Here is a 24,457-nt window from a genome sequence, read left to right as displayed (position 1 = left end):
GGACTAGAGCTCTTAAAGCTGCAGACTCTGTTCTCTATGAGAATATGAGTATGTGTCTACTGTGTATAGCACAGATCGGTAAATTTGGATTTATATTTATTTACATACATATGGTACGGACACTGGTATATCTTTTTCAGGATGTTACATGAGAATTGAAATCTGTTTATGTGTGTGCAAATGTGAACAACTGTGTGGGGATGAACGCTTGGCCTGGCCTCAAATAGTTTTCCCCACATTTTGCTTTCAAGGACAGTAGAAGTCTTAAATAGAACCAACAGGAATAATAAGTGTGTGTCTGAAGCAGATAAGCTTATTTGTCTTTGCAGGATCTTTTTTCTTTTCTTTTTTTTTTTTAACAAGAATGCCTTATGCCAAAGCACACTGTTTAGGCTGTCTGTGCCTGTGTTTGTGAATGTTTTCTGGTGTCAGTTCAAGTGGGTAGTATGAATAAGATTTAAGATGAGGTTGGATTGCTTTGCATGGGGCGTTCTGAGAAGGAACTGAGCAAAAAGCATGGTTCTCCCCTCTAAGCGAGGTTGCACAAGCTGTGCAGAAACACACCACAAAACACTTTCACTCTAGAGGCTTTGTCCCCGTGTTTGTATATATGCACACAAGCACATATTTGAACACACACAATAGTAAGTAGTCTAAGATTTACTGTACATGAAATTACATATCTCTCTGTCTTCTGGCTGCTTGTTGGACTTGTTTACCTCCTAATGTAAATTTCTTCTAACATCACAGTTTGTATTTTGTGGCTATATAGAGAATTGTATGTTTCTCTGGGGACAAGGTTAAACTTTTTTTTTCCTTAAATATTTTCCAATACTCTGAAAAACAGACAAACCTCTGTTTAATAGAGCATGGGGTTGGTTAGACAAGAGTACCCCTTAAAACTACACCAGATATGTTTCTTGTGCTCAGTGTGCATTTTTATTTTTCAGGAAGCCGTCAGGTCACGCTGATAAGGAGGTGATGGCTGCCACCGTCCTGACCTCACTGTCCACATCACCTTTGGTGCATTACCCTTCGTCTGCACCCACAGGTAACACCATTGGCTCGGCATCAGTTGCATTCATGCACCCATGCACCTACTGCTCCTTGAGTGCAAGCTGCTTTGTCACACACTGACTCATCCACTGTGTTTAACAAAATCAAGGACATTCACTTTGTGTTGCTCGCTGGGGACGATGCTCATCACAAATCACTTGATGTTAGTTTACCCTGACACAGGCTGAGCTGCTGACTCGTTGATGTGTTAACATGTATTTATCCCAGAGAAGGGTCACGCAGTGTTATTAGCACTTTATTCCATCATCTTTCCATGCATGTATGTTTACCCAAGCCCAGCACTTACTGCCAACTGTTTAGCCTTGACCATTTCACCACAGCTCCTTTTGCTGTTTCCAGTGTTGCTGTGGTTGCTATTACCATGCCAACCACCAGACGGTCAAAGTCCTGACAGCTTTTTAGCTCAGCGCTAAACCCGGGCTGCTGGTTTTTTGCTCTCAGGAAGAGCTTCTATAGTTTTTATCTCTAAAGGCTAGAAGCACCCTGTTGACACTGCTGCACCATTTCGGACATAATAGAAATAAACCAAGAACTGTAAGCTTTCATTTTAGAAATGATCTGTGATGCAGTCATTAGATCAGATCAGAGGATGCTGTGAGTTTATGATTGCAATGCTTGATGAAATGCTTATTTGACAAAATATTTCAGAAAGGGGGTGTTGCTTGATTACTCTGTGGTAAATCACAGTGGTGCTTTTATAAAAAGTATCCATGGCTGTATGGATCCCTGTTGAGATTGGATAGTTTTGTTTTTATTTAATGCAACCTCCAAAACCTTTCCTTATATTTTTATAACTTAAAAATTAAATTGTTTATTTATTTATTTGTTTAGCTCCTGGTGCATTTGGTTGTTTAAAAAAGTGGCAGGTTTTTGTTTTTATGAGTTGAGACAGGATTGGATATCCTATTTTTATTTTTATATTTTTTGTGTGAAAACACACAGTCCACTGAAGCCCCTTGATAATTCTGAAAAATAGTTTGATAACCCTTATCTCTTTATATTTATATGGGAAACAGTTATTGAATTGTAGAAGGTCTCTCCAAAATGTATGATATTAGTCCTTGCTCTGTGTTTTTCACTATAATTTGCCTGATTAAAAGTCAGATAAAGCCATTGTGATAATCAAGTCTTAAAGCACTATATAATTGATCAACAAATTAACAAATGTATTGAAAGGGTTTCTGGGCCTACACACTGGAAATCGTATAGTGTTTGTTCTGGGAAGTAAAGAAAGTTTGGACTCAATGGTTGAAGTTTCAGTATACAGTAGCTAAAAAATATGTGGTGTAGTAAAGAATCCATTGTTTTAGATATTATATAATTTGTGGAAATAAGCTTCTAAGGTTTACAGATTAAGACATATGTTTTAATTATTTTGTGACATTAGAATTGGGATTGTTTTGCAAGAGAGCCCCAATATTATGTTTCCAGTAATACAAATTTAAAATTGAGAGGTATTATCAAAGAGTTCTTATAACAGATCAAGTTAAAATTGGTTGTCCTGTTCAAGGCCATCTTCTTGTGCACCCCCTGGACTGTTGGTTGTTTTTGTTTTTTTGTAGGGCAGCTGTCCACTTAATTTGTGTCTGCGATGGCCACTGAATCTGGTCCAGTGTGCCAAAACTGCTGCCCTTCAATTTCATTGTTATTTTTGGGGAATGGAGAAAGTTGCAGGAGGCAAATCTAATGAGGGGCCCATATGGTGAATGAAAATTGTTATGTTGTCTGGCCAAAAAAACTCAAAGTGCTCTGAGCTGGCACTCTGGTATGCAGCATGGTCAGAAGATGACGGGAAGTGATCTGAAAATACCAGCTGTGTTGGAAGCTCAAAGCTGTCTTCTCATCCATGAGATGGCCAGATTTAAATGAGCTAAGTTTGCTGTTTTTATGGACCTGTTCTCAGAACTTCTATTTTTTTCTCATACCTCACTGGTTCACATTTGGCTCTTAGTTCATGGTCAAATTTGTATGTCTTCAAACATAAAACATCCTCATTTCAGTCACGTCTTGCCAATAACAATAAGTTGTTGTGTTGTATAAACTACAGCCCCCGAGCCGGCCGGCAGAGCTTGGAAAGAGGTGCTGTCAGCTAGCTACAGCAGTTCGACCAGCGGCAACTGGAGCTGGGATGCCAGTGACCATTCAGTCCCCTCCACTCCGTCCCCACCACTTTTAAACGATACAAACAAGAGCTTCCCGCTCTCGTCCCAGGGTGATGATGGCAGTGAGGATGTCACAGAGAGCCCGCACTTCATGTTTGAAGACCCCATACCTCGGAAGCGAAAGGTAAAGATAAACGCTTACGTCCTGACTTTCTTTCTTAACTTGGGCAGTTTTGTGGCATCCAAGCGGCTTGAGGCTTGAGGCAGTGGTGTCACACCTCTGCAGCTTGGACTTTGTTTTGGTCTCAACAGTTTTTTTTTTCACCTCACTACACCTTAGTACACCTGATGATTACAGTTTGTGTTTAGATTTGGTGTAGGCTGCTGGGGGCTTCCAATAGTGCACTGAGCATTTCTTCTTCTTGACCTTTTTTTCACTCTGTGTTTATACACCACACTGTGTTTCCACAACATGTATTTTGTCCTGTCTCACTCCTCTCACCCCCAGCTGATTGCAGCAGATGGCTGCACTGAGGTTGGTTCTGCCAGAGGTTTCTTCCCATTAAAAGGGAGTTTTTCCTTCCTGCTGTTGCCAAGCGCTTGCTCTTAGTGGGTCGTCTGATTGCGGGAGTGTTTGCTGTATTATTGTAGGGTCTCTACCTCACAATATAAAGCCCCTTGAAGTGACTGTTGTCAACTTGATAAAGTTTCATAGAGAAGTTTAAAAGAGGAAAAAGCAGATTCAATTTTAGTTTTGAATAGGAAATAATCAGTGGTTCATCCACCCATCTGTCCATCTATTTTCTTAACCACTTGTCCAACTTAGGGTCCCAGGGGCCAGGAGGCTATCCCAGCTGTTATAGGGTAAGAGCATTTAACACATGTCTAGGCTAAATATATAGAGTACACCCTGAAGATAGTAAATCAAGCTGAGCTTGTATACAAACAGCTCTGTACCTTTCTAATTTTTAAGTACTAGGTAGGAGATAGAAAATCCACAACACAAACAGTCAAACATAAGCACTAGGCAGGTTAAATAACCTCTTACATATGGCCTGCCACTCTCTGGTTGTGTGGACGATTGATTATATTCTTGCTTTTACTTCACCTCCTCCGTTTTGTACTACAGAAGCAGTCCAGAACAGCAAAATGTTTTTGCTGTCAAGTAGCTTCCAATTGCCTTTTCAGTCCTTTCAGGGAAAGAGGTGGTAGGGTTTTATAACAATGAAAGAAAATCGGCAGACTGTGTAGGAATGAACAGCAGGAAGTAAGCATGCAAGGGATGCATAAAAATGAGGGCAGTTGGAGGGTATAAAGACGGAAAGGAGAACTGATGCACAGGGTAGCAGCAGAAGGAGAAATCAATCTCAATATTTCCTCCGGCCATACGGTGACAAAGGAGAGCTCATATACTGTATATGTGGGAGTTTGCAATTGAGCCTCCCTGGAGTGAGGCAGCAGTGAATATATGAAAACCATAGAGACTCCAAGGACATGCCATTCTATAGATAAGCAGACGGGAAATTAAGTAGGATGATGCTGGGGCAAGTATAGAAAAACAAGTTGTGTGGAAGTGGGCTTAAAGGTTGGCTAATTTGCTGGTTAGCTTTGTGTTGTGACATAGCTGTCACAAACTCTTAACAGCAACTACCCCCACTGGATTTTAGGCTGTCTGATTTTTGTGCGGGCATTGAATTAAGAGGATTATTTAACATGACATTCACTAGTCTTAATGTTACTGTGGTAAGAGGCAAGAAAAACACTTTGAGAATTAAGTGATTTGTGATTGTTTGTAGGATTACAGATTAGCTTTGCTGTGTACTTTTTGTTGCAAACAGCTTCATGGGGTACGTGCATAAAGCTAGCAGCAGTCAAAGAGTTTAGGAGTTTGGCCTCTTGTGTTTTTGAAGGGTTTAGGGGTAAGTGTATGCTGTAGGAGTCCGTGAGAAGTAGTTCAGAGGAATAGCGGTGCAGGAGAAAGTTAATGTAACTATTGTTAAAAACCTGCTTTAAACTCGTTTCTCTTGCCCTGCTTCCTCTGTCTCTCGTGCTCCCTCCCTCAGTTCTCTTCTTCTTGCCCTTTTTTCTCCAGAGGCTATTGGAAGGTAATAAAAGCACACACCCACTGTCTTTCATTAGCAGCAATGCAAGTCCCTGCCTGCTAAAGGGACAGCTGCCAGGGCCTGATATGTGGAAAAAGAAAATAAGTCAAAATAAAAAGTGGCAATCTATCTCTCATCAACTAACAGCTTCCCATTTAAATGAACTAAGGTCTTATGTTTTGTTCTTTTGTTGTTCTTTCTTTTGGTAAAATCACAAAAAAAACAAGAGGATCAGCTATGAGAAAAATTTCCAAATTACACGTCTAGTTTTGTGAGAGGTCTTGAATGTTTTGTTAAACAGTGTGACCAGCCTTTTATGTAATCACCGAATTATTTCCTGTGCTATATATCCCCATTCCATCCCAAAGAGTTCCCACTGTACTCTTACTCTTTCTCAACAGAGCAGTTCTTATTGAGGAGGCCACACAGGCCATCCCATGCATAACTGAGTTATGCAGAAAATGTGTTCATTTATTTATTGTTTTAATTGCAGCTTGATTCTCACTCAGAAACCAGAGCACAACTGCTAAGATTTTGCAACAGCCAGCTAACTTTAGTTTTGTTTTTGGTAAACGTCTCTTGCAGAACTCAATGAAGGTCATGTTCAAGTGCTTGTGGAAGAACTGTGAAAAGGTCCTCAGCACCTCCTCAGGGATCCAGCGACACATCCGCACCATCCACCTGGGGTTAGTTGGTAGTCATCACAAAGTAAACCCACACAGTGTTGAGTTACTGCCTTCGGGGCTCAGCAGACTGTATTTGTGTAAAATATGACCAGATTACAGCTGCATATTCATGTTGTGCTGTCAGATGTTTAAAAAAACGATTAAATGATTAGAAAATTGTAGGCTCTCAAAGATAGGTTGTTTTTTTTTATATTGTGTGTATCATGCACTTAGCACCATGCTTTTCTTAGCTAAATACCTAAACATACCCATGCCACCGTCATGTGTTTTATAATCTCAAGAGATCACACGGATATTCTTTTTTGTGAAGCTGTCATTGTTTAAAGCTGTGTTTTCTGTTTGTGTTAGTAATCTCTTTTCTGCAGCTCCAGATAATACTCCCATACCTTGTGATTTTAAAATAGTGTGGTAAGACAAGAAAAGTGACACACATTGCCACAGTTTGGATGGTGTCCAACTGGGCTATTGAATTACTGTGCCTCTGCACAGGTGCTCACAGGCACATTTGCTATCAAAAACCATTCAGCCATGGAACGTATGCAAAGGTTTACAAGTAAAACATTTTCATTTTCTGGCATGAATTTCTAACTGCTCAAAAATAAGATTTTTTTTTTAGGGGATTTAGACCTGCTGTGCAGATATAAATCCTGAAAATACAGGTGTTTAAGCCAAGAAGCAAGTACAGCAAAGATAAATGATCTGTCTCAAAAGATAGAAAGACTAAATTGATTACACCAAAAAAGGCAGTGCTTGAAGGAAGATTCTACATTCTTAAGCAAAGGGCACATAAAAGGTTAGGTGAATATTACAAAAGGAAAAATGTATTCACATTGTATTCACATCACAAGTTTATGGAGGTGAATAATTATGACTGCAACTGTGCATTGCCCAGTTAAGACCAATTTTTCTCAGCTTAACCCATAATTTATTACAGTGCATGGAGATGTTGTTTCTTTTGCAAGACATCACATTATATTATATATGGTCAACTGGCATTGATGAGTCATGCTGTGGCTGTTTTTGCTGTGCAGCAGGTACGCCTTGGGTAATCAGAAATCACTAACAGAAGGCTTGAAAGCGATTTCATACCTTTATGCAATTCTAAGTTAAGAGAAAGAGACACTGTTACTCGAAGGATTATTTTCTCTTGTGGGCGTTGTACTTAGTTTTTGTTTTTGTTAGTTCAATTCCCAGCTTGTATGTTTAAGGACCTTTGCAGCACACTGGGTTATACTGCCCCCTTCTGTTGGAGAGAGTACACTTTTTTTTGTTATAATCAACAACTTGTCTATCCGTATTTATAGGTGTCTATCTTGATTCCGTCGTAATGTATTGAGAGCCTGTTTGTGGTTTCTTATCATTATCACTTGTATGTTTACAGTTTTTCTTAAAAAACAATTTAAATGTTTATTTTAAATCGGGAATATATAACCTTCCCCTGTAGGCGAAGCAGCGACTCTGACTACAGTGATGGAGAAGAGGACTTCTACTACTCAGAGATTGAGGTCAACATGGACAGCCTCACGGAGGGCTTGTCCAACCTCACACCCACTTCCCCAACCACAGCCGGTCCGCCGCCCATCTTCCCTCCACCGCTCACCGATGTCCCTCACTCCAAGCACATCAACATGAATGGTTCGCAGTGCCACGCCCCTTCACTGCTCAGTCAGTCAGCTCCCTCCACACTCTGCCACATCCGCACTGACCATGCCTACCAGGTAATTCACATTCAGCGCGAGACAAGACACAGAGAATAGCTGAAGCTGCATTTAAAAAAATAATAAATAAATAAACCAAGACAAAACATTAAACATTTGGCAAGTACAGCAAAGATAAATCCAGGATTCAGTATTCTAATATGTGGAATGTGCAGAGGCAGTTTTTCAAATCAGTGAAAACAAACAAACAAACACAAACAAATAAATAAATGAATAAATAAAGAGGCCAGGGTGAGTTACTTAGCTCCTACGCCAGTGTGGGAGTATGTAACAAGGAGAGAAGCAAAACTTTCTGGCAAATATTGACAGAAGTTCACATGACGAATGAAGTCCGAATCCAGTTTTTGCTCATTTTGATATCAGAAAAGTTTTAGTTATTAGATTTTCAGATCATGGTTAAAGTCCTGTGTAGTCCTGTTTTAGGTGTCTATGCCTTCTTAAACCTCTTCTCATTGGCCTTCCTTGCCTGTCTATGCGCCGTTTCTATTGACCCGTCCTTGAAGGTAAAATTACATGGTGTCAGCTGGAAGTTTGGTTAAAGTTTAAATACTTTAGGAATTCACAGAATTCAGTCCTTTTCATTGGCTTCAGGCAGGATCACACTTTTAGTTGCCATGACAACTGAATACACATATTAAAGAAACAGCAATGTTTCTTTTATGCAAAGAAACTGAATAGGACTACTTCATTTTCTCTGTATTGTACTGTATGCGTACTCTTTTATTTATCCTAACTTCATATTCTTCCTGCTATTCCTTATACTGCCGTTTGTGCAACATTTTGCAAGTGCCTGCCAGTTTTGGTTAACTAAAGTTTTCACTCAAATCTTTTTATTTGTGTGAATTTAAAAATATTAGCAGTTTTGTTGTACATTTGTGATCAGTATTTAGTTTAAGGCACCTTTCAGATTAAAAGCTGAAGATATGCCTTCCTTTCTAATTTATACAACCTATTCCCTCTGTGATCTCTTATTTTCTGTTTCTCTTTGCTCATTTCCCATCCCTTCTCGTTTCTGTTGTGTCTTCTCCTGGCTATGTGGGGTGGCTGTCCATGTTCCAGGCCACCGCTCCAGTGAGTATCCCAGTGGGTCCTGAGCTGGCTGGGATAGGCAGTGGTAATGGGATCGGGCCTGGAACTGGGACTGGCAATGGCATCAGTGTGTCGTGGCAGTCCCCTCCTGTCATTTTTAAAGGCATCCCGGTGAGTGAGGCTTTATCTCACAACCCTTTTAACTTCATCTTAACTTCTCCACTGCTCTTTTCATGGAAGCTTTTTTCACTTTTTTGTTTTTCCTGTCCTTGCTTCTTTACGCTATGTTCTTTTTATACAGAGAAGTGTCAGTCTTTGTTTCTGTACCTAAAGCAGTTGACGACTCTGTTGGTTTCAAATGATCATTATCTAATACAATTTGTTTGCTCAGTGCAATGGCTATAACATGATACCAACAGAGTTTACCACCACTTTGAATGAAGGCTTGATTGCACAACCAGCAAAAGAAAAGCAGAGTTCTTTTGTCTTCCACTGTAGATAGTGGTAGTTTTCCCACTGGTAGGAAAAATTGGAGCTGGAAGAAGGAGCAGAGTAATTATGGAAAGGCAGTTTCCCCTGTTTTGTTACGGTTGTGTTGCAGAGAACTTTTAAGTCATGCTCGTGCCAGTGTCTGAACCAAACAAATGCAAAATTTAAATGTCATTTGTATATTTGTGATAAACCTGTGTGTGTGTGTGTTTTATAGGTGTTGCACAGTACACTGCTCCACAAAGTGATCTTGTTTCTCTTAGTAATCAAAAACAGTGAAAAACATAGACATAAAAAAATGACTTTTTAGATTGGTATTTTGTTGTTGTATTTTTAATTTCTTTGGGTATATCAAATGAACATTAATTCTGCATTAAAATGCAAAGAAAAGACTGCTATTTTTACTTTTCACTTCAGAAATATATGTAATTTGCCAAAGGGTGCTCAGACCACTGAACAGTATGTTCACCTGCCACTTCATTAGGTACGCCTTGCTAGTACTGCGTTGCTCTCTTTTGTCTGTAGAAGTGCCTAATTTTTTATGGCATAGATTCAATGAGGTGATGGAAACATCCCTCTGACATTTTAGTGCATATTGGCATGATGGCATCCTACGGGTGCTGCAGATTTGTTGGCTGCACATCCATGATGTGAATCTCCACTATATCCCACTACCTCTATTGGATTGAGATCTGATGACTGTGGAGGCCCTTTGAATACAAAGAACTCACTGTCCTGTTTAAGAAACCAGTTTGAGATGATTTGACCTTTGTGACATGCTGCATTATCTTACTGGAAGCAGTCATGATAGAATTGGTTCACCAGAATCCTGAAGAGATTGACGTGATCAGAAACAATACTCAGCAATACTCATGTCATGCTGTTTTAGTTATGATTAGTATGATTAGTTTGATACTATGGAACCCAAGTATAGCAACACACCATTACACCATCAGTAGCAGCCTGAACTGTTGATTTAATATTAATAATTTAGATTTGTATAGCACCTTTCAAGAAACCCAAGGACACTTTACAAAAGAGTATAAATAATCAAAAAGTCTAGAGGTTGAAGGCTTTGTTGAAGTGATGAATTTTAAAAAGTTTCTCAGGAGTCCAGTGATAGAAGGCGGCATGCTTTCATGCTGTTTAAGCTGAAATCACACTCTACGATCTGCAGGCAGCAGAAATTGGCAATCATCAGACCAGCTGACATTGTTCAAATCTTGTGTTATCCAATTGTTCTTTTTTTGTCCTATTATTAACTAACAGGAGTGACACGATGTGGTCTTGTGCTACACTAAGGTACTGTAGTTCATTAAGACAGGGGCAGAAAAATCCAGGTTGTGTCTTTCTGTTTTTCAGCTGTCATCATTGTGTGGTTGTAACTGCATAAACATCATGTGTCTGTTCAATCAGTATTTGATATCTGATCATTTCTCTTGATGAAGCTGGTCTGCTCTCTGTCAGTATGATTTTGAGTATTGACTTAATGACTCTTTTACAGGGGGCAACAACTCATGTTCGTACAGTTAGCATTGGAGAAAAGCGGCAGCCAGCACCTAGCTCACACGCCATTGTTAACAAGAACCACCCACTGATTATGCCATCACCTAAATCAACACAAGGAGCCAGGTATGCATCCACAATTTACTTAGAGTGCTGATTAAGTCTGCTTGAGTCAAAGTGCTAAAAGTACTTTTGCTTCATAGGAAGAATGTTTGGGATTTTAAACTGTTGGTCAGCTGGTGCTTTTCTGTGTGAAGTGTGCATGTGTGTTCTAAAGGTGTTATAAATTGGTTATAGGTGTGGATGGGAGTGTGAATGACTGGCTCTTTCTCTCTGTTTGCAGATTCAGCATTTGATATCAAATGTGAAATCTTTTCTTTCTTTTGCATTTTTTTCTTACTTTTGCTTACAAATATATACAGTAAAAAGCATCTACGTAGCATCTGGGTTATAAAAATTAAACCTGCATTCTATCTAAAGGCCACCAGATGGCGAAAGCTGTGGTTGCTAAAAGACTTATGGTTCTATAGAAATCTATGGGGAAATGACTCTCTGTTTTGACCTTTGTAAATACTTTCCTGGTGAGTTTATGGGCTCACTCACCTGTTTTAGCTCATACTGAAGTTAAAAAATAAGATTTTGAAAATCTTGGCCATACTGTAAAAAATGGAGCATTATCAATGGTATGAAACCGCGTAGTCATTGGCTAACAACTTGTAAAACACAAGTCAATAGCCGACAAAGCACATGGTTTCACAGTCAGACGTGCCCCTCCTTGTCAGATGGCAAGAAACGCTCATTTCGAGGGTGTAAAACTGGACTTCAGAAACCAGTTGGTGACGTCATGATACCTGCGTCCACCTTTTTTTAATTGTCTATGCTTTCAACACACTTCCCATTAGTTCCCTTAGAGGAGTCTGCAGGAAGTCCATGCAAACTCCTCAGGCTGGGAACTAAAATGAAAAATTTTGGCTATTGTAGCTACAAAGCTATTATCATTTCAGTGGGTCACAGTAGGTTAAATGAATAAAACTGCTGCTTGCACTAATATACTTTCTGAAACGTGAATGTGATTACATTCGTACCTGTGTGATGTTATTGGGCTGGGTATTTAATTCTGCTGATAAGTAGTTTGACTGTTTTAAATTCTTATAATGGCGTTTGGATCATATGTGTAATTATAATTGTGCACCGCCAAAAGCCTGTGTTACTCTTCAAGGTGCTGAACCATGTCAGATATTACATGTGTATAGGTATAATAATATCGGCCTCTTCAAAAATGGTGTTCTTGTACTGAATCACTGAATTATTTAAAAGAGAGATACTGTACCTACTCACCTTTAAGCACATTGTACGTACATGTTTGCCGTTTGCCCATGTGTGTGTCTGGATGTCTATGTGCATGTCCTTATGCTGTCACATCTGCTGTTACCAAGGAAACCCCGTGGGGAGGCGAAGAAGTGCCGAAAGGTGTACGGCATGGAGAAGAGAGACATGTGGTGCACAGCCTGTCGTTGGAAAAAGGCCTGTCAGAGATTCACCGACTAATAAAGTCCCCTTCCTCGGTCTGCGATATGAGCTCTTCCCCTCTAGGAGCGACAGCGAGGTGGACACTTCCACTGAGGAAATAAGGGGAGTCTCTTCACAATGGAGTTCTCAGCACTGCTTCCTCCAGCCCAGCAGTGGGTTTCGCCTTCACTCTTTTCCGTTTCCAAACACAAAGACAAAACAAAACTGATGCTTCAAAACAAACATTTTAAAAAAACTTCTCGAGAGAGAGAGAAAAAAAATCTTTATGCAGGTTTGGATACTTTGTTCTAAGACTGAAACATTTTCACTCTGTTGAGTTAAGGAAAAAAAAAGAAACATTTAAATTCGATTATAAGCCTTTTGATTTGAGTTTTTGTTTTCAAATTGCTTCAACTCAAGGCATTGTTTAAAGACTACAAATAAGCTTTTGGGCATGCTCTGTTGTTTATCAGAAGAGCATCATGCAAGCTACTGTTTTTGAGTCGGATCATGGGTTAACACCTGATGTGCTTTGTAAGACCTCTGTAGCATATCTGTTTCTCAGTGTCACTGTTTAAGGGACTCCAAACCTACCAGGTGCAAAAAGCCTGTTCACTTACAGCCAGCAGATTTGGCGTAAGCTCTACCATCTCTGTCTTCAGCAGTCTGGCTGACTGCATGTCGAAATGCGTTTTGTCCAGTATCAAACAACTAGTTTGTTACACAGATTCAGAGTAGCCAAACAGCTATATTTGTTTTGCAAAGCTGCACAAAAACCCTTCACACTAAGTGGTACAAAAATATTTCCTGTGATGCACCAAAATGTTTTCAAGATATGTATTTCCCTCTGTTCTTCTCTCTACTTTTAGAAATATGCACCTTCTTTTAAAGTGTCACGGTAACAAAAAAAAGTGGACATCTGTTTCTTATACTGTGTAGTTTATTTTCAGCAATGAGTTGCTGATGCAACAAGTAGATTCACTGTGCAATTGGCAGAGTTGCAGGATTGATTATCATCTGTCTTGCTTTGTGGTTGAGTTGAGGCTGAAAGGCTGATAGTTTTTTCTTCTAACAGCTGATGCTCTTAAAGAGATTGTTTACCACGACGATACGTGAATGAGAACTGCCCTTTGAAACTTTAACTTACAGTCTGACTTATTATCTGACTTGATTGCCACCTGATGATGACAATCAGGCGCTCTAATTCATATTCTTACAGTTTTAAGAGGACAGGTTACTCACTCTGCCATATTTGGAATAGTTAGCATTAACCAGCATTGCACACCACAGTTAATTTCATAGGTCTGAAATTATCTTTTGCTCTGGTGTAACATTTGGAAATAAATAAGCAGGATTAAGTCAAGTCAGTGCGGGGCAGGGTTTTTGTAGATTGACTGATTTATGTAAACAATTAATGTAGCAATATTTTACCAAAATGAAGTCTTACTTTTCAGATTAGGCCTATAAGAGTAAAGGAGAGGCCAAGGTTTCCATGCTTTAGATAAAATATAAGTGGGAGATTTTTAGAAGGTTAAATTCTTTATTGTTCTTTTTTCCCGCTCAACATAGCCCCTTTAAGGACGTTTTACATCACTACTGGAAATTTAAAGTAAATGGTTACGTCTTAAAATTCCATTTATCTGAAATAAGCAACAGAGAGCAAAATAAAAACAAGATATTTTTTAGGTTGTCCCTGTTTAAAGGTTAACTAGCTTTAAATTGTGAGCTTCAATGGCAAAAAGCACTTATAATTGACAAATAAATGACATGAGTAATCTATGTAGTGATCTGTTTTTGATATTAATTAAAAAAAAAAAATCAGGAACAATTGTTAAGAGTGCATTATTATTTATGCATATTCCCCTTCCCCGTTCATAGTGTACATCTCTCATCAGGTTTCTCAGAGCTGGCTGAGGTATTTTTTTTAGATTTAGATGACTGAGATGAAAGATAATCTTCTAAAGATACTTCCCATTAACCATTGAGCCAAATAAAAGTGCCGACATTCTTAGTGACAAAATAAAGGTTTCTGGCAAAACTTCACCTACTTTCACAGAAAAGAAGGTGAAGTCTGAAAGTGAGTAAGGCGTCATGAGCTCTTGTAGTTGACCCATGTGTCAGGATGTGACTGTTGAAAGTGTTGCTGGATCTTCTGTGTAGTTTGTAATATCTCCTGTTCTTTGGACTGCTAATTCTGATACAACCCAACTCCATTAGAAAGAAAAAACTTTTAACTGGTAACTTTTTTTTCTCTCAGAGACATAAAACAGATATATATTTTTCCTTTTCTCTTTTTTTTTTTTTGAGATTCAACTCTGTGTTTATTGTTAGCAGATTTTATATGCAGCTCGGCAGCATGCCCTCGACTCTCTAAGCGACACTGCCTTTACCTGATCTCAGTAGAAATGTATGACAAACAGAGTGCCTGTCCTCCGTATGAGAATGCAATCTTTGAACTGTCTCCTTGACTGAGGTACAGGATGACTTCAGACATTTGTCGCCATAGAAACACCTGTGCTGTCCTTTGTCATCGCAGAGTCGTTGTTGGTTGATGCCACATTAGAGTGAGAGAAACAATTACTTTATCTCCTGAGTTCACTCACTTACAAAGAAATGAACAGATTTTTATGGTAGTTACATTTTAATGGAGACAGACAGAATATCAACCAAAAAATCCCAACAAAAAACCCACATTACATAAAAGTTTGCATGTAAAACATGACTTAGTACTCGATGGACAAACCCTTGCTGACAAGCACAGCGGTAAGACGTTACTTGTAATTGGTCACCAGGTTTGCACACATCTCAGGAGAGATTTTGGCTCACTCCTCTTTACAGAAACTCTAAATCCACTCAGTTTTCTTGGCCTCTGTTTGGCACTTTAAAGCTCAATTTCAGCTTCAGTTCCCTCCACAGATTTTCTCTAGGACTGAGGTCTGGAGACTAGCTAGGCCACTCCATTCATTTGTTGCCTTGCCGGTATATTTTGGGTCATTGTCATGCTGCAAGACTCATCCACGAGCCATCTTCGGTGTTCTGGCTGACTGATGGAGGCTCTCTTCCAAGATTTTACAGTACACATCCTTGTCCATTGGCCCCTTTAATGCGGTGAAGTTGCCCTGTGCTCTTAGCAGAAAGACAGCACCAAAGCATAATGTTTCCACCTCTGACTGTAGGGATGGTTTTCTTTGAGTGATACTCAGCATTTCTGTTCCTCCAAACATGACAGGTTGCGTTGATGCCTCACTGCAGCACTTTCTCCAAAGCCTGCTGTGAATCACTTAGATGTTCACTGGCAAACTTAAGATGGGTCTACGTGAGCAGGGGGACCTTGTAGGTGCTGCAACATTTCAGTCTATTACAGCGTACTAGTGTGTTACCAATGGTATTTTTGGTGACTGTGATCCCAACTGTCTTCAGATCATTAACAAACTCTTCACGTGTAGTTTTGGGCTAATCCACCACCTTTTTCATGATCATCCTCACACTGTGAGGCAGGATCCTGCAAGGAGCTCCAGACTGAGGGCGATTGAGTCATTTTATATTTCTTCCATTTCCCAAAAATCACACCAGCAGTTGTCACTTTCTCACCAACCTTCCTACTGATGGTCTTGTAGCTCATTCCAGCCTAGTGCAGGTCTAGTGCAGCCAATCAGTGGAGATAAAGGACTATCTCTAACTGATTGGCTGTAATCTGTATGCCACATGGGCACATAGCCAATCTGTTGGAGCCTGAACTCTGGCTGGGTTGTAGTAGATGCTTATTTCACTCACTGATTGCAAATAAATTTATGATGTTTATGTAATGTTGGTGTTTTTGGGGGGGGGGGGATTTTTTGTTTTGGTTTTTTTTTTTTTGGTTGGTTGGTATTCTCCCTTAAAAATTAGCCACTGTTTATTTCTTTGTAAGTGAGCAAACTTGTAAATACAGCAAGGGATGAAATAATAATTTCCCCCACTGTGTATGGTAGCACTTCCCCCTTCTAGCATTAAACACACACGAGCACTTATTGTTGTTATTGAACATTAATTTCCCCACCTTTTAAAAGAAAAGCATTATTCCAGTGGCATCTCACATAAGCTAGGTCAGCAGGCCTCTAACGTCAGAAAATTAACCATTTCACCAAGTGCCAATGAAGAGAACACAAAAAGGAAAAGATATACTGAACTAATCAAGTTGCACTAGGTTGCACTGTGCAAAGACGCGTTTTTATAACTGAAAATTTTATATACGAAACTTTTTAAGTGAAAGGGGTATTTTGTTTTGGGCGGGGTCGTGGGTGGGAGGCGTATCGTCACTGCCTGATGGAATAAATGGGGTGTCAGGGGCAGGGGTCGCGAACCTCTGCGGTTCCCCATTATTAGCACGTGATCCTGAGAGTCAGTGTCTTGCACTCTGTGTCAGAGTTGTTGTACTAAACACGGCAGTGCTGCCAGCTTTAGGAGCGTGGTACTGGAAGTACAGTGAGGTACTCGGTAGTCACTTTGCCTTTCCTTGGAAGAGTGCCAAGGGATGAACGCAGCACCAGCCTTGTCTCAGTGATGGGAAAACACCAGTTTTAGCCAGTAGCTACACATTATCAGCTTGATAACAAATGCTTTACAGTGTTTTATTGCCTGGAGTTTCTTTTCACAGTACAATTTTTATCCACAAAGCTCAGCCTTGTGCTTCCTTTACTTAAAAACAAGTTCCTGCTTCTTTACATTTTGCTGAAAAAAGTAACATGTACATATGTTATTAGTGCTGGATACCACTTTTTTATTTTGTATCCTTCGCTGAGCTTTGGGTTAGTGTCAAATGCACCCCATTTTAGCTCTTTCTCTCTCTCTCTCTCTCTCTCTCCTCCCCATCCGCAGTGCAAGCACTTTCAGATTCCACCAACGGCGGTTACAGGCCAGCGCTTTAGCTGGCAGAGAATGGGACTTTTAGCACCTGTTAAGCTAGTATGACCCTCTGCCTGCCACAGAGGCAGGTTTTTTTGTTTTTTCTTAAGTTGCACTAAACTGGCGTGTGAGGGTAAGTCCCTAGACTTGTTTTATTAGGAGTTTTGTTCTTTGGGTGAATCTTGGGTAAAAACATGGGAACAAAATTGCTCTTGTGTTAGACAAGAGAACATTTGTGGTGACAAGATCAGCTATTACCCCTTTTCAGCTACATAATGAGAGATGGAGATAGAAGTTGACTGTTTGTGGGTGTGCACATTAGCAGTAGATGGAAAGCAGTGACGATATAGATGGTTTTGTGCATTTTCAGGGCTTTTTTGTACATATGCAACATAAAGAGAACCGTGAGGTTGTTGTGGGGTTTTTTTCATATATCGCTTTTCTTTTGTTTGTTGTAACTGTCATATGAAAAGGATTTTTTTTTTTACAGTACCGAATGTTTTTCTTTCATTTTTAAAGTTGTTTGAGAAGTTATAGTGAACAGATTCAATGTATATTGTAGCTTAGAGGCAAAGGGGAGAAAAACAAAACATGTTGAATGTAAAACCTATAAAAAAAAAAAAAAGTATAAAGTCTTTTTTTTGTTTTGTTCTTGTTGTTGTAATAGTTGCTGGCTAGTTGGTATTGGCCTGTAGTGAACCTTTAACATGTCCTGATTTTTGGTATCCAAATCTTTAACACCCACAGACAGCTGTTGCCGCAGTGCTAAATCATATAAAATGGCACGACCTTGCAGTATTGCTTTACTATCCTACTTTGTGCAATGAAACGCTTTACAATGGAACAAGAACTAACTTGCTTTTTGGTGACGTTCACACTGTTGCTGTTCTTTTACCCTGGCATTTTTTTTTGTTTTTCTGTGTGGTTATCATTGTCAGAGGTGTTGTTTGTGGATTTGATGTTAAGTTTTTTGTTAGGCAGGATAACCTTCATCATGGGGCACCATGGAAATTTTTGATCCTGCCTTGCACATTCCAATAGATGGCATGCTTTTAGTGTCTTCCAACTTCTCACATAAAAACAAACAAAAAACAAAAAAACATATCCTTTCCACTTCCTTTTTACTACAGCGATTTTCCCGATCACCTTTTCCACTTCCTGTTCTTGTCCTGTCCAGCTTTATTGTGGTCACACCCAAGCCTTTACCCAGTATATTAAGCTAAACTAAACCCTTGAAATGTGCATCAGAAAGCCTTTGTTTTGCTGTTGTTTTGTTCTTTTTTTGTTTTTTTCAATTACGTCAAAATTGATGTGGTGCTTTTGTGAATGTCGTCTGTAAACCAGCAGCAGCAAAGCCAATAGATCTCCTTCCAAATCAAATGTAATGCATTGCAATGGCAGCTCTACACAGTTCTCTGCTTCTTCTACTACTTTGCTGTGTTGTTTGTCTGGGAGTTTACTCCGTCTGTCACTTCTCTCATCCGATGACCTATTTTTTCCCCGTACCATCTCGTGTTTTTACTGAGCCTTACGCTGGCTGGCATAAAAACCAACCTTGGCTTTTTATTTCTCGATTGATTGATTGATTGTCTGGTTGAGTTTGAGGTTATTTTGCATGTCTAGTATCGCTCATTTCCCCCCCTTTTTTTCTTTTTCGTTAGGAGATACAACACTGAAGGGTTTTATGTGTTAGATTTCCCCTCCAAGTATCCAATAACCCAAGGCTGATGTAGTCTGTTTTTCACCAGATGTAAAAATGCTCATTACAACCCGTAACACACACAAACACACAGTGCTAAGAGCATTTTGTGGGAAACTTGACGTCAGTCTTGGGTCTTCACTGGAGGGCAAGATTTCTCCTGTGTGTGGGCTTGGCCTCTGGTCCTCATCAGCAGTCCCACGCACATGGAGGAAGCACTTTCTGAGGAGTGGTGCACTCAAGGAGTATTTGTGTGAATGTCAAGCTCATGACGAGAGCTTGGAAAGATGGATGAAACATGTATGATGTCGATAATGTGATCTCTGTGATGTAATGTGACAGAAAGGAAAATAAAACCTAAATGGAAGCAGCCTTGTCATCGGGTTCATTTGTTTATATGAAGATGACTATGACTATCGAAGTGTAAGCTTCAAAGGCAACAGTGGATTCATTCCTTCTGCTTTTGCTACCTCGGCTGTCTTTTGACTTGTGTATTCCTCCCCCTTGTGGACAACAGGTGGTGTGACAGCACCATTGCTATTAGCTGTGTTCATGAAAACAAAAGGCACAGCACACACTGGTCACTTCTTTACAGCAGCAATTTCAAAATTTATTGAGACTGATTGGTTTTTGCAAATAATAGTCAAGCTAATTCTTCCACTAAACATGAATTAGAAAGAGGCTTGGACGGCTGGCGGGCCTGTCCCAACATCAAAACAGGAGGCTCATGGTTGACTGTAAAAATGTTTTGTGATCAGTACTATCAACCAAAAAAATATCAGCACAAGAGCACTTAAAATCTGCCCAAAACAAAACAGGTGTAAAAACAGGACAGGTTTTTTTTTTGATTATTTAGCACATTTTGTTACAAACACAGGATTATGATAATATAAAGTCAGCATCATATTGAACAATATTCCCAATGAAAATAAACAAACCTCAAGCTTCAAGTGCGACCTTTTACAAATCAGAGACCCTCTGAAACTTGAGGGAGAAAATAAATAATATATAATAGTAATATAAATTTATATATATGAAGGTATACACACATCACTCTTAGTAGAAGAACAAAATCTAAAGTAAAAAGCGCCAATTTTGAAATATAGTATAATATAGATATACCCATATCTATGGCTTCATGATTTGCACGTGTGAATCAAGCTATACAGGCTAAATGAGGATTGCAATTTGTACATGTCTAAGAATACCCATATTCATCTGCAATAGAGCAAAAAATTCCAGTTTTGCATCGTGTGGAATGAGACAGTTGTGTGCAGATGCCGAAGATGCCGCTTTGGTATGACAAAATGAACATAGGCATGCAGTTAAGACCACAGAATCAGGGCACAAAAGGTCATCAACACACAGTGGGAAGGAGAATCTGGTCGCCCATCATGATTTGTCTCTTTGAAGTTTTCAAAATCCTCGAACGTTTCGGCCCTCTAATCTGATCGGTCGCATCTCGATAATCTCTATCCATTGAGTTACAAATATTCAGTCGTCTCTTGGAAACAAACACTCTTGCAAGCACACAGGTGAAATGTCATTGAGGCACATATTGAGGGGTTGATGGCAGACGTTTTCCTGAAGTACAACCCAGAATGAGGAAGAAGACGTACAGTACAGATCGTGAGAAGAGCGCGGGGGCCGGGGGAGTCACACATACATCCAGATGCCTCTCAGGGGCCAAAACAGCACCACAGGACAGAGATTTGCCACCGATTATGGGCTCCTTCCACACCCACCATTGACATTCATAAACATATTCTACCCCATTGTCTTTCTTCTTTTTTTTTCACCCCAGAAAAGTACAACTGTTTGATAAGTGGGTCAAACAAAAGCACAATAAATAATGCAAATAAAATAAAGATATCTGTCAGACATAAAGAAAGCATCACAAATCTCACTGTACTGAGAGTCTCTCAGCAGGGGCTGATGGGAAGTGCAGTCCATGGCACCTACAGAAGAGGCCAAATGTGTGCGACCAGCACTGGCAACAAAATGTTTCCCAGAGTTACTACTGCAGCACTCTTTCCCTTTATGTAAATGAACTGGGGTCAAGCCAGGAAAGCACTGACATATAGGAATACAGCATGTGGACTCAACGCTCTACTGTCCGATAGACGTGTTTCGTCTGCACATTGCATTTCTACTTGATTGCGTGTCATCAAAGGCGTGAGACACAGCAGTAGCCAGAAAAAAGAAAGGAAAAAGAATCAGCCTGGTTTTAGGATGCGGTCTTCAAAAGCTAGCTGGTCCTTTCACACAGCCCTTCATATTCACAATAATACCATAACGTGCACTTTTTTGTTTTTTGTTTTTCCAAACTGTGACGAATAATGACAGGTTCAAAAAAATAAAAACAACCCAACAACAAAACTGTTTACCACAACAATAAATCCAGAAGCACCTGCACACACAGACCGTGAAACAAAAGCACTTTATGTATACAAATTACTAGATTGTTTTTGGTTCGATATTAATCAATTAGTGTACATTAGTGATGCAAAAGCATGTGCTGAATACATGTTTCAATCAATATCTAACAGAGATGTTTGACAGTGAATGTGTTTTCCCCCCTGGTAAAAAAAAAAAAAAAAAAGAAGAAATAAAAATAAAAGCAAATACGACAGAGAAAGCATAAACTGGCACAATAAAAGATTGATAAAAGCCCCATGGCTTGCTGTCCACAACAAGGCAAAGTATAAAAGCTTTTTTTTTCTTATACAAGATATAAAATATCCAAAAAAAAAGAACACACCATAAAGCTTAGCATCCAGCACTTAATAATAATTAATAATAGTAACATCAACGACAAGTAATCATAGTTCTGATATTCATAATAATAAGACATGTCATCTGACTCACTTGAATTGTCAACTTTGCCGAAAACAAACAAACCAAAAAACAAAACAAAACATGGAAATAATCTTAAGAACTGAATATAGAATATCTTTTGGCCACTGGACACTCATCCTTGCATACAAGCAGCCATCCTGTTCCACTCAACACGTACAGAGAGGGCGAGAGCAAGGGAAGGACTTCTGAAAATTAGGAATCCACAAATAAACAAACAGGTTTCTCAATAAATAGCTGTCAAACAAAACAAAGTCAAATTACACTCTCTGCAAAGAGCAAACTCTGAATTTCAAGCACAATTCTGCAATTCTTCTTGTTTTTTTAACCTTGCAAAGCCAGAGAAAGCATATCAGCAAAAGAATCGTGGAAAGAGTCTGCATATTCTGATTCCAGCAAGTGGAATTACATGACTCACTTAAAACGCGCACACGGCAAACGAACAAACCAAAAAAAAAATTTACACAAAGGCAGCTCCTCCTTAAGTGTGAGAGACTTAGCTCTCAGGTCCTATCGTCACAACCTCCAGTGTGAGAGAATCTGGACCAGAGAAAGCGAGAGAGAAGGAAAGAGTTATTAGTGTAGAGCATCCACTGTGTGCTTGAATTGATTTTAAAAACAGGAAGCAGAAACTGATGTCCACTCTGTGGGTGAAGACGGCTGAAACGCTAAAAAGCATCTTTCGGTCTCTCTGTCTCTCTCTGTCTCGCACAGCCTACAGCCCCTTTTAAATTTCCACCCACCCCCAAAAAAACAACCCCAAAACCAAAACAAAACTTTATGTACATTTCTCAAAACTCCAGTATTTCTTGGAATGGATCAATAGAAACCAGGCGGTAAACTTAAGTGAAGAAAAGATTAAGGACCCCACTGAAAGGCATAGGCTATATAAACAGCAATCTGCACAAAGATTCAGTGATTTCTATTTCGTGATAACAGTCAAGAGGACATAAAGTATATCCTTAAAGGTAGGTGCGGTCACCGAGTTGTTTAGGTAAGTAAAGATCAGATCAAAAATGTAAACCACGGGTTCAGGGTATTGATAGGAGTCAGTTGTCATTAAAGTGCAAGTCTGTGGCAGTAGGACTCAACAATGTGCCATTGGGCTGCCCGGTCCTCTGACACACGTAGCTTTGCAATAGATTTAGACCCCCCCTTCACTCATAGGGAGACACTTTTCCCAGAAGCATTATAGTCATAGTTATAAGACCAAGACAGCCTTCCTCCTGGCTATTTCCCTACACTGTCAGTGATCCTTGATTTCCATGATGATTGTGATGGCAAACATACATAGCAGTCTGGCGTTGGCCATGTCCTTGGCAGCGCCGCCATTGATTCCTGTTTTGACAGAGTAGAAAACTACTGGACTCTGGCCTGAACCCTCGAGAAAAATAACACAAAAACACTGCATCAGAATTAAAGGAGGTAAGCAGAAAAAGCCTTGCACTGAGCCATCTCTTCCTCTACTATGGCAGTCAAGGTTGAGAAGAGCGTGCGTGCGTGTGTGTGTGCGTGTGTGTGTGGTAAAAGTGTGTGCATGTCGGTATGTGTGCATTTGAGTGTTACTCGTAATGGTATTAGATCATTGTCGCGCATCACCCTACAGCATTTCCACTCAAAGGAAGGCCTGCCCCAAGTGGGACGAATGGGTAAAGAGAGCAGAGGATTCTGCCTGAGAGATCACAAAAGATCTTCAGAGATCGGTCGATGGGTCACTAACAGGAGCCGGACAGACTCTATGAGATCCAGGCAAAGTCCTTCTCGCTCCCATTCTGCTGTTCCCCCTCCTGTGCCGAGGAGTCACTCTCCTCTTTCTCATTGTCCAGCGTTCCGTGCGTCTCAGCGGTCATCCCTGAGTCCTTCCACTTCCCTCTGTCTTCCTCCCCTTCTCCCAGCATCTCTCCGTCCCCTTCGACCATCATCTCCTCCTCCCCTTCTCCATCTCCATCACACTCTGCTTGGTCATCGTGGAAACGGTCGCCAGGATACAACTCCTCCTCCGGAGAGATATCGCCACCCACCTCACCATTGTGGTCCAGGAGTGCGGCCATGCCTCTGCCAGAGCAATCAGCGCAGACGCCGTGGCGGCGGGAGCCATGCTTGATTCCAACACTGGCTGCTGACATGAAGACTCGGCTGCAGACTTTACAGACGTACTTCTTGTCTTTGCTGTGGACCTGTGGGATGGAAACACAACATTTTTGCAAAATTTTTAAATTCCAAGTGGAAGAGCAAAAGCCTGCAACTTCACAGCTGAAACTGAATGTGAATCCATTCAAATTACAATTGCAGCAATATGCTAGTGACAGAATAAATAAAGAGGAAGAGGAATACAATTTATTTGCTGGCAACAGGTGACTGCCAGGGGGGTCATTGACCAGTCTGCAGACCTGTGTGCATGGGGCTTTAGCAATTTTCATTTGCCATCAACCTCCAGCAACCACTAATAACAAGTCAGGAAATACAAATATTTTCACTCACGATCGGTGATTATGAGATGGTTTTGGACCACTCTTTAGGTCTCTGTGACTGGGGCCTTGTTTACTTAAATTGTGAGCTAGGTTGTGACCATGATTGTAACATTTCCGGCAGACAAGCTAACATCATATGATGGATGGTCAAATGTCTGTAAAACCTCAAGAGAGATCTAGGGCCTCCTAATTTGACCTCTGTAAACACTTTCCCACAGAGTTTATACACTCACTGTGTCACTCGTTTTGGGTCACACTGAATAAAAAATTCTGCTTATTTTGTAAATCTTGCTCATACTGTGTTTCGAAATTGAGTATTTTCTGTGATC

The 24,457-nt window shown here is 40.0% G+C and overlaps 2 protein-coding genes across 3 annotated transcripts in view; one reads left to right on the top strand and one right to left on the bottom strand.

Annotated features, from left to right (window-relative positions):
- slc2a4rg (SLC2A4 regulator) overlaps positions 1-19,168 on the top strand; it is a 40,906-nt gene extending 21,738 nt beyond the window's left edge. Inside the window, exons 3-9 of one of the 2 annotated variants that reach the window (XM_004546009.5) lie at positions 951-1,051; positions 3,125-3,363; positions 5,867-5,967; positions 7,412-7,685; positions 8,745-8,885; positions 10,708-10,835; positions 12,146-19,168. In XM_004546009.5, the coding sequence (XP_004546066.3) occupies positions 951-1,051; positions 3,125-3,363; positions 5,867-5,967; positions 7,412-7,685; positions 8,745-8,885; positions 10,708-10,835; positions 12,146-12,257 (1,096 nt within the window). In that variant the 3' untranslated portion in view covers positions 12,258-19,168. The remainder of the gene's footprint in view (positions 1-950; positions 1,052-3,124; positions 3,364-5,866; positions 5,968-7,411; positions 7,686-8,744; positions 8,886-10,707; positions 10,836-12,145) is intronic. The other variant, XM_004546010.5, reaches the window with a different exon arrangement.
- Positions 19,169-19,382: 214 nt separating this feature from the next.
- zbtb46 (zinc finger and BTB domain containing 46) overlaps positions 19,383-24,457 on the bottom strand; it is a 65,064-nt gene continuing 59,989 nt past the window's right edge. Inside the window, exon 6 of the mRNA XM_004546008.3 lies at positions 19,383-23,834. Coding sequence (XP_004546065.1) covers positions 23,394-23,834 — 441 coding nt within the window. The 3' untranslated portion in view covers positions 19,383-23,393. The remainder of the gene's footprint in view (positions 23,835-24,457) is intronic.

Source organism: Maylandia zebra, linkage group LG20 (assembly GCF_041146795.1).
Source record: "Maylandia zebra isolate NMK-2024a linkage group LG20, Mzebra_GT3a, whole genome shotgun sequence".
Lineage (NCBI taxonomy): Eukaryota > Metazoa > Chordata > Actinopteri > Cichliformes > Cichlidae > Maylandia > Maylandia zebra.
Note: the sequence above shows the minus strand (reverse complement) of the source record. Positions and strands in the feature narration are given on the sequence as shown.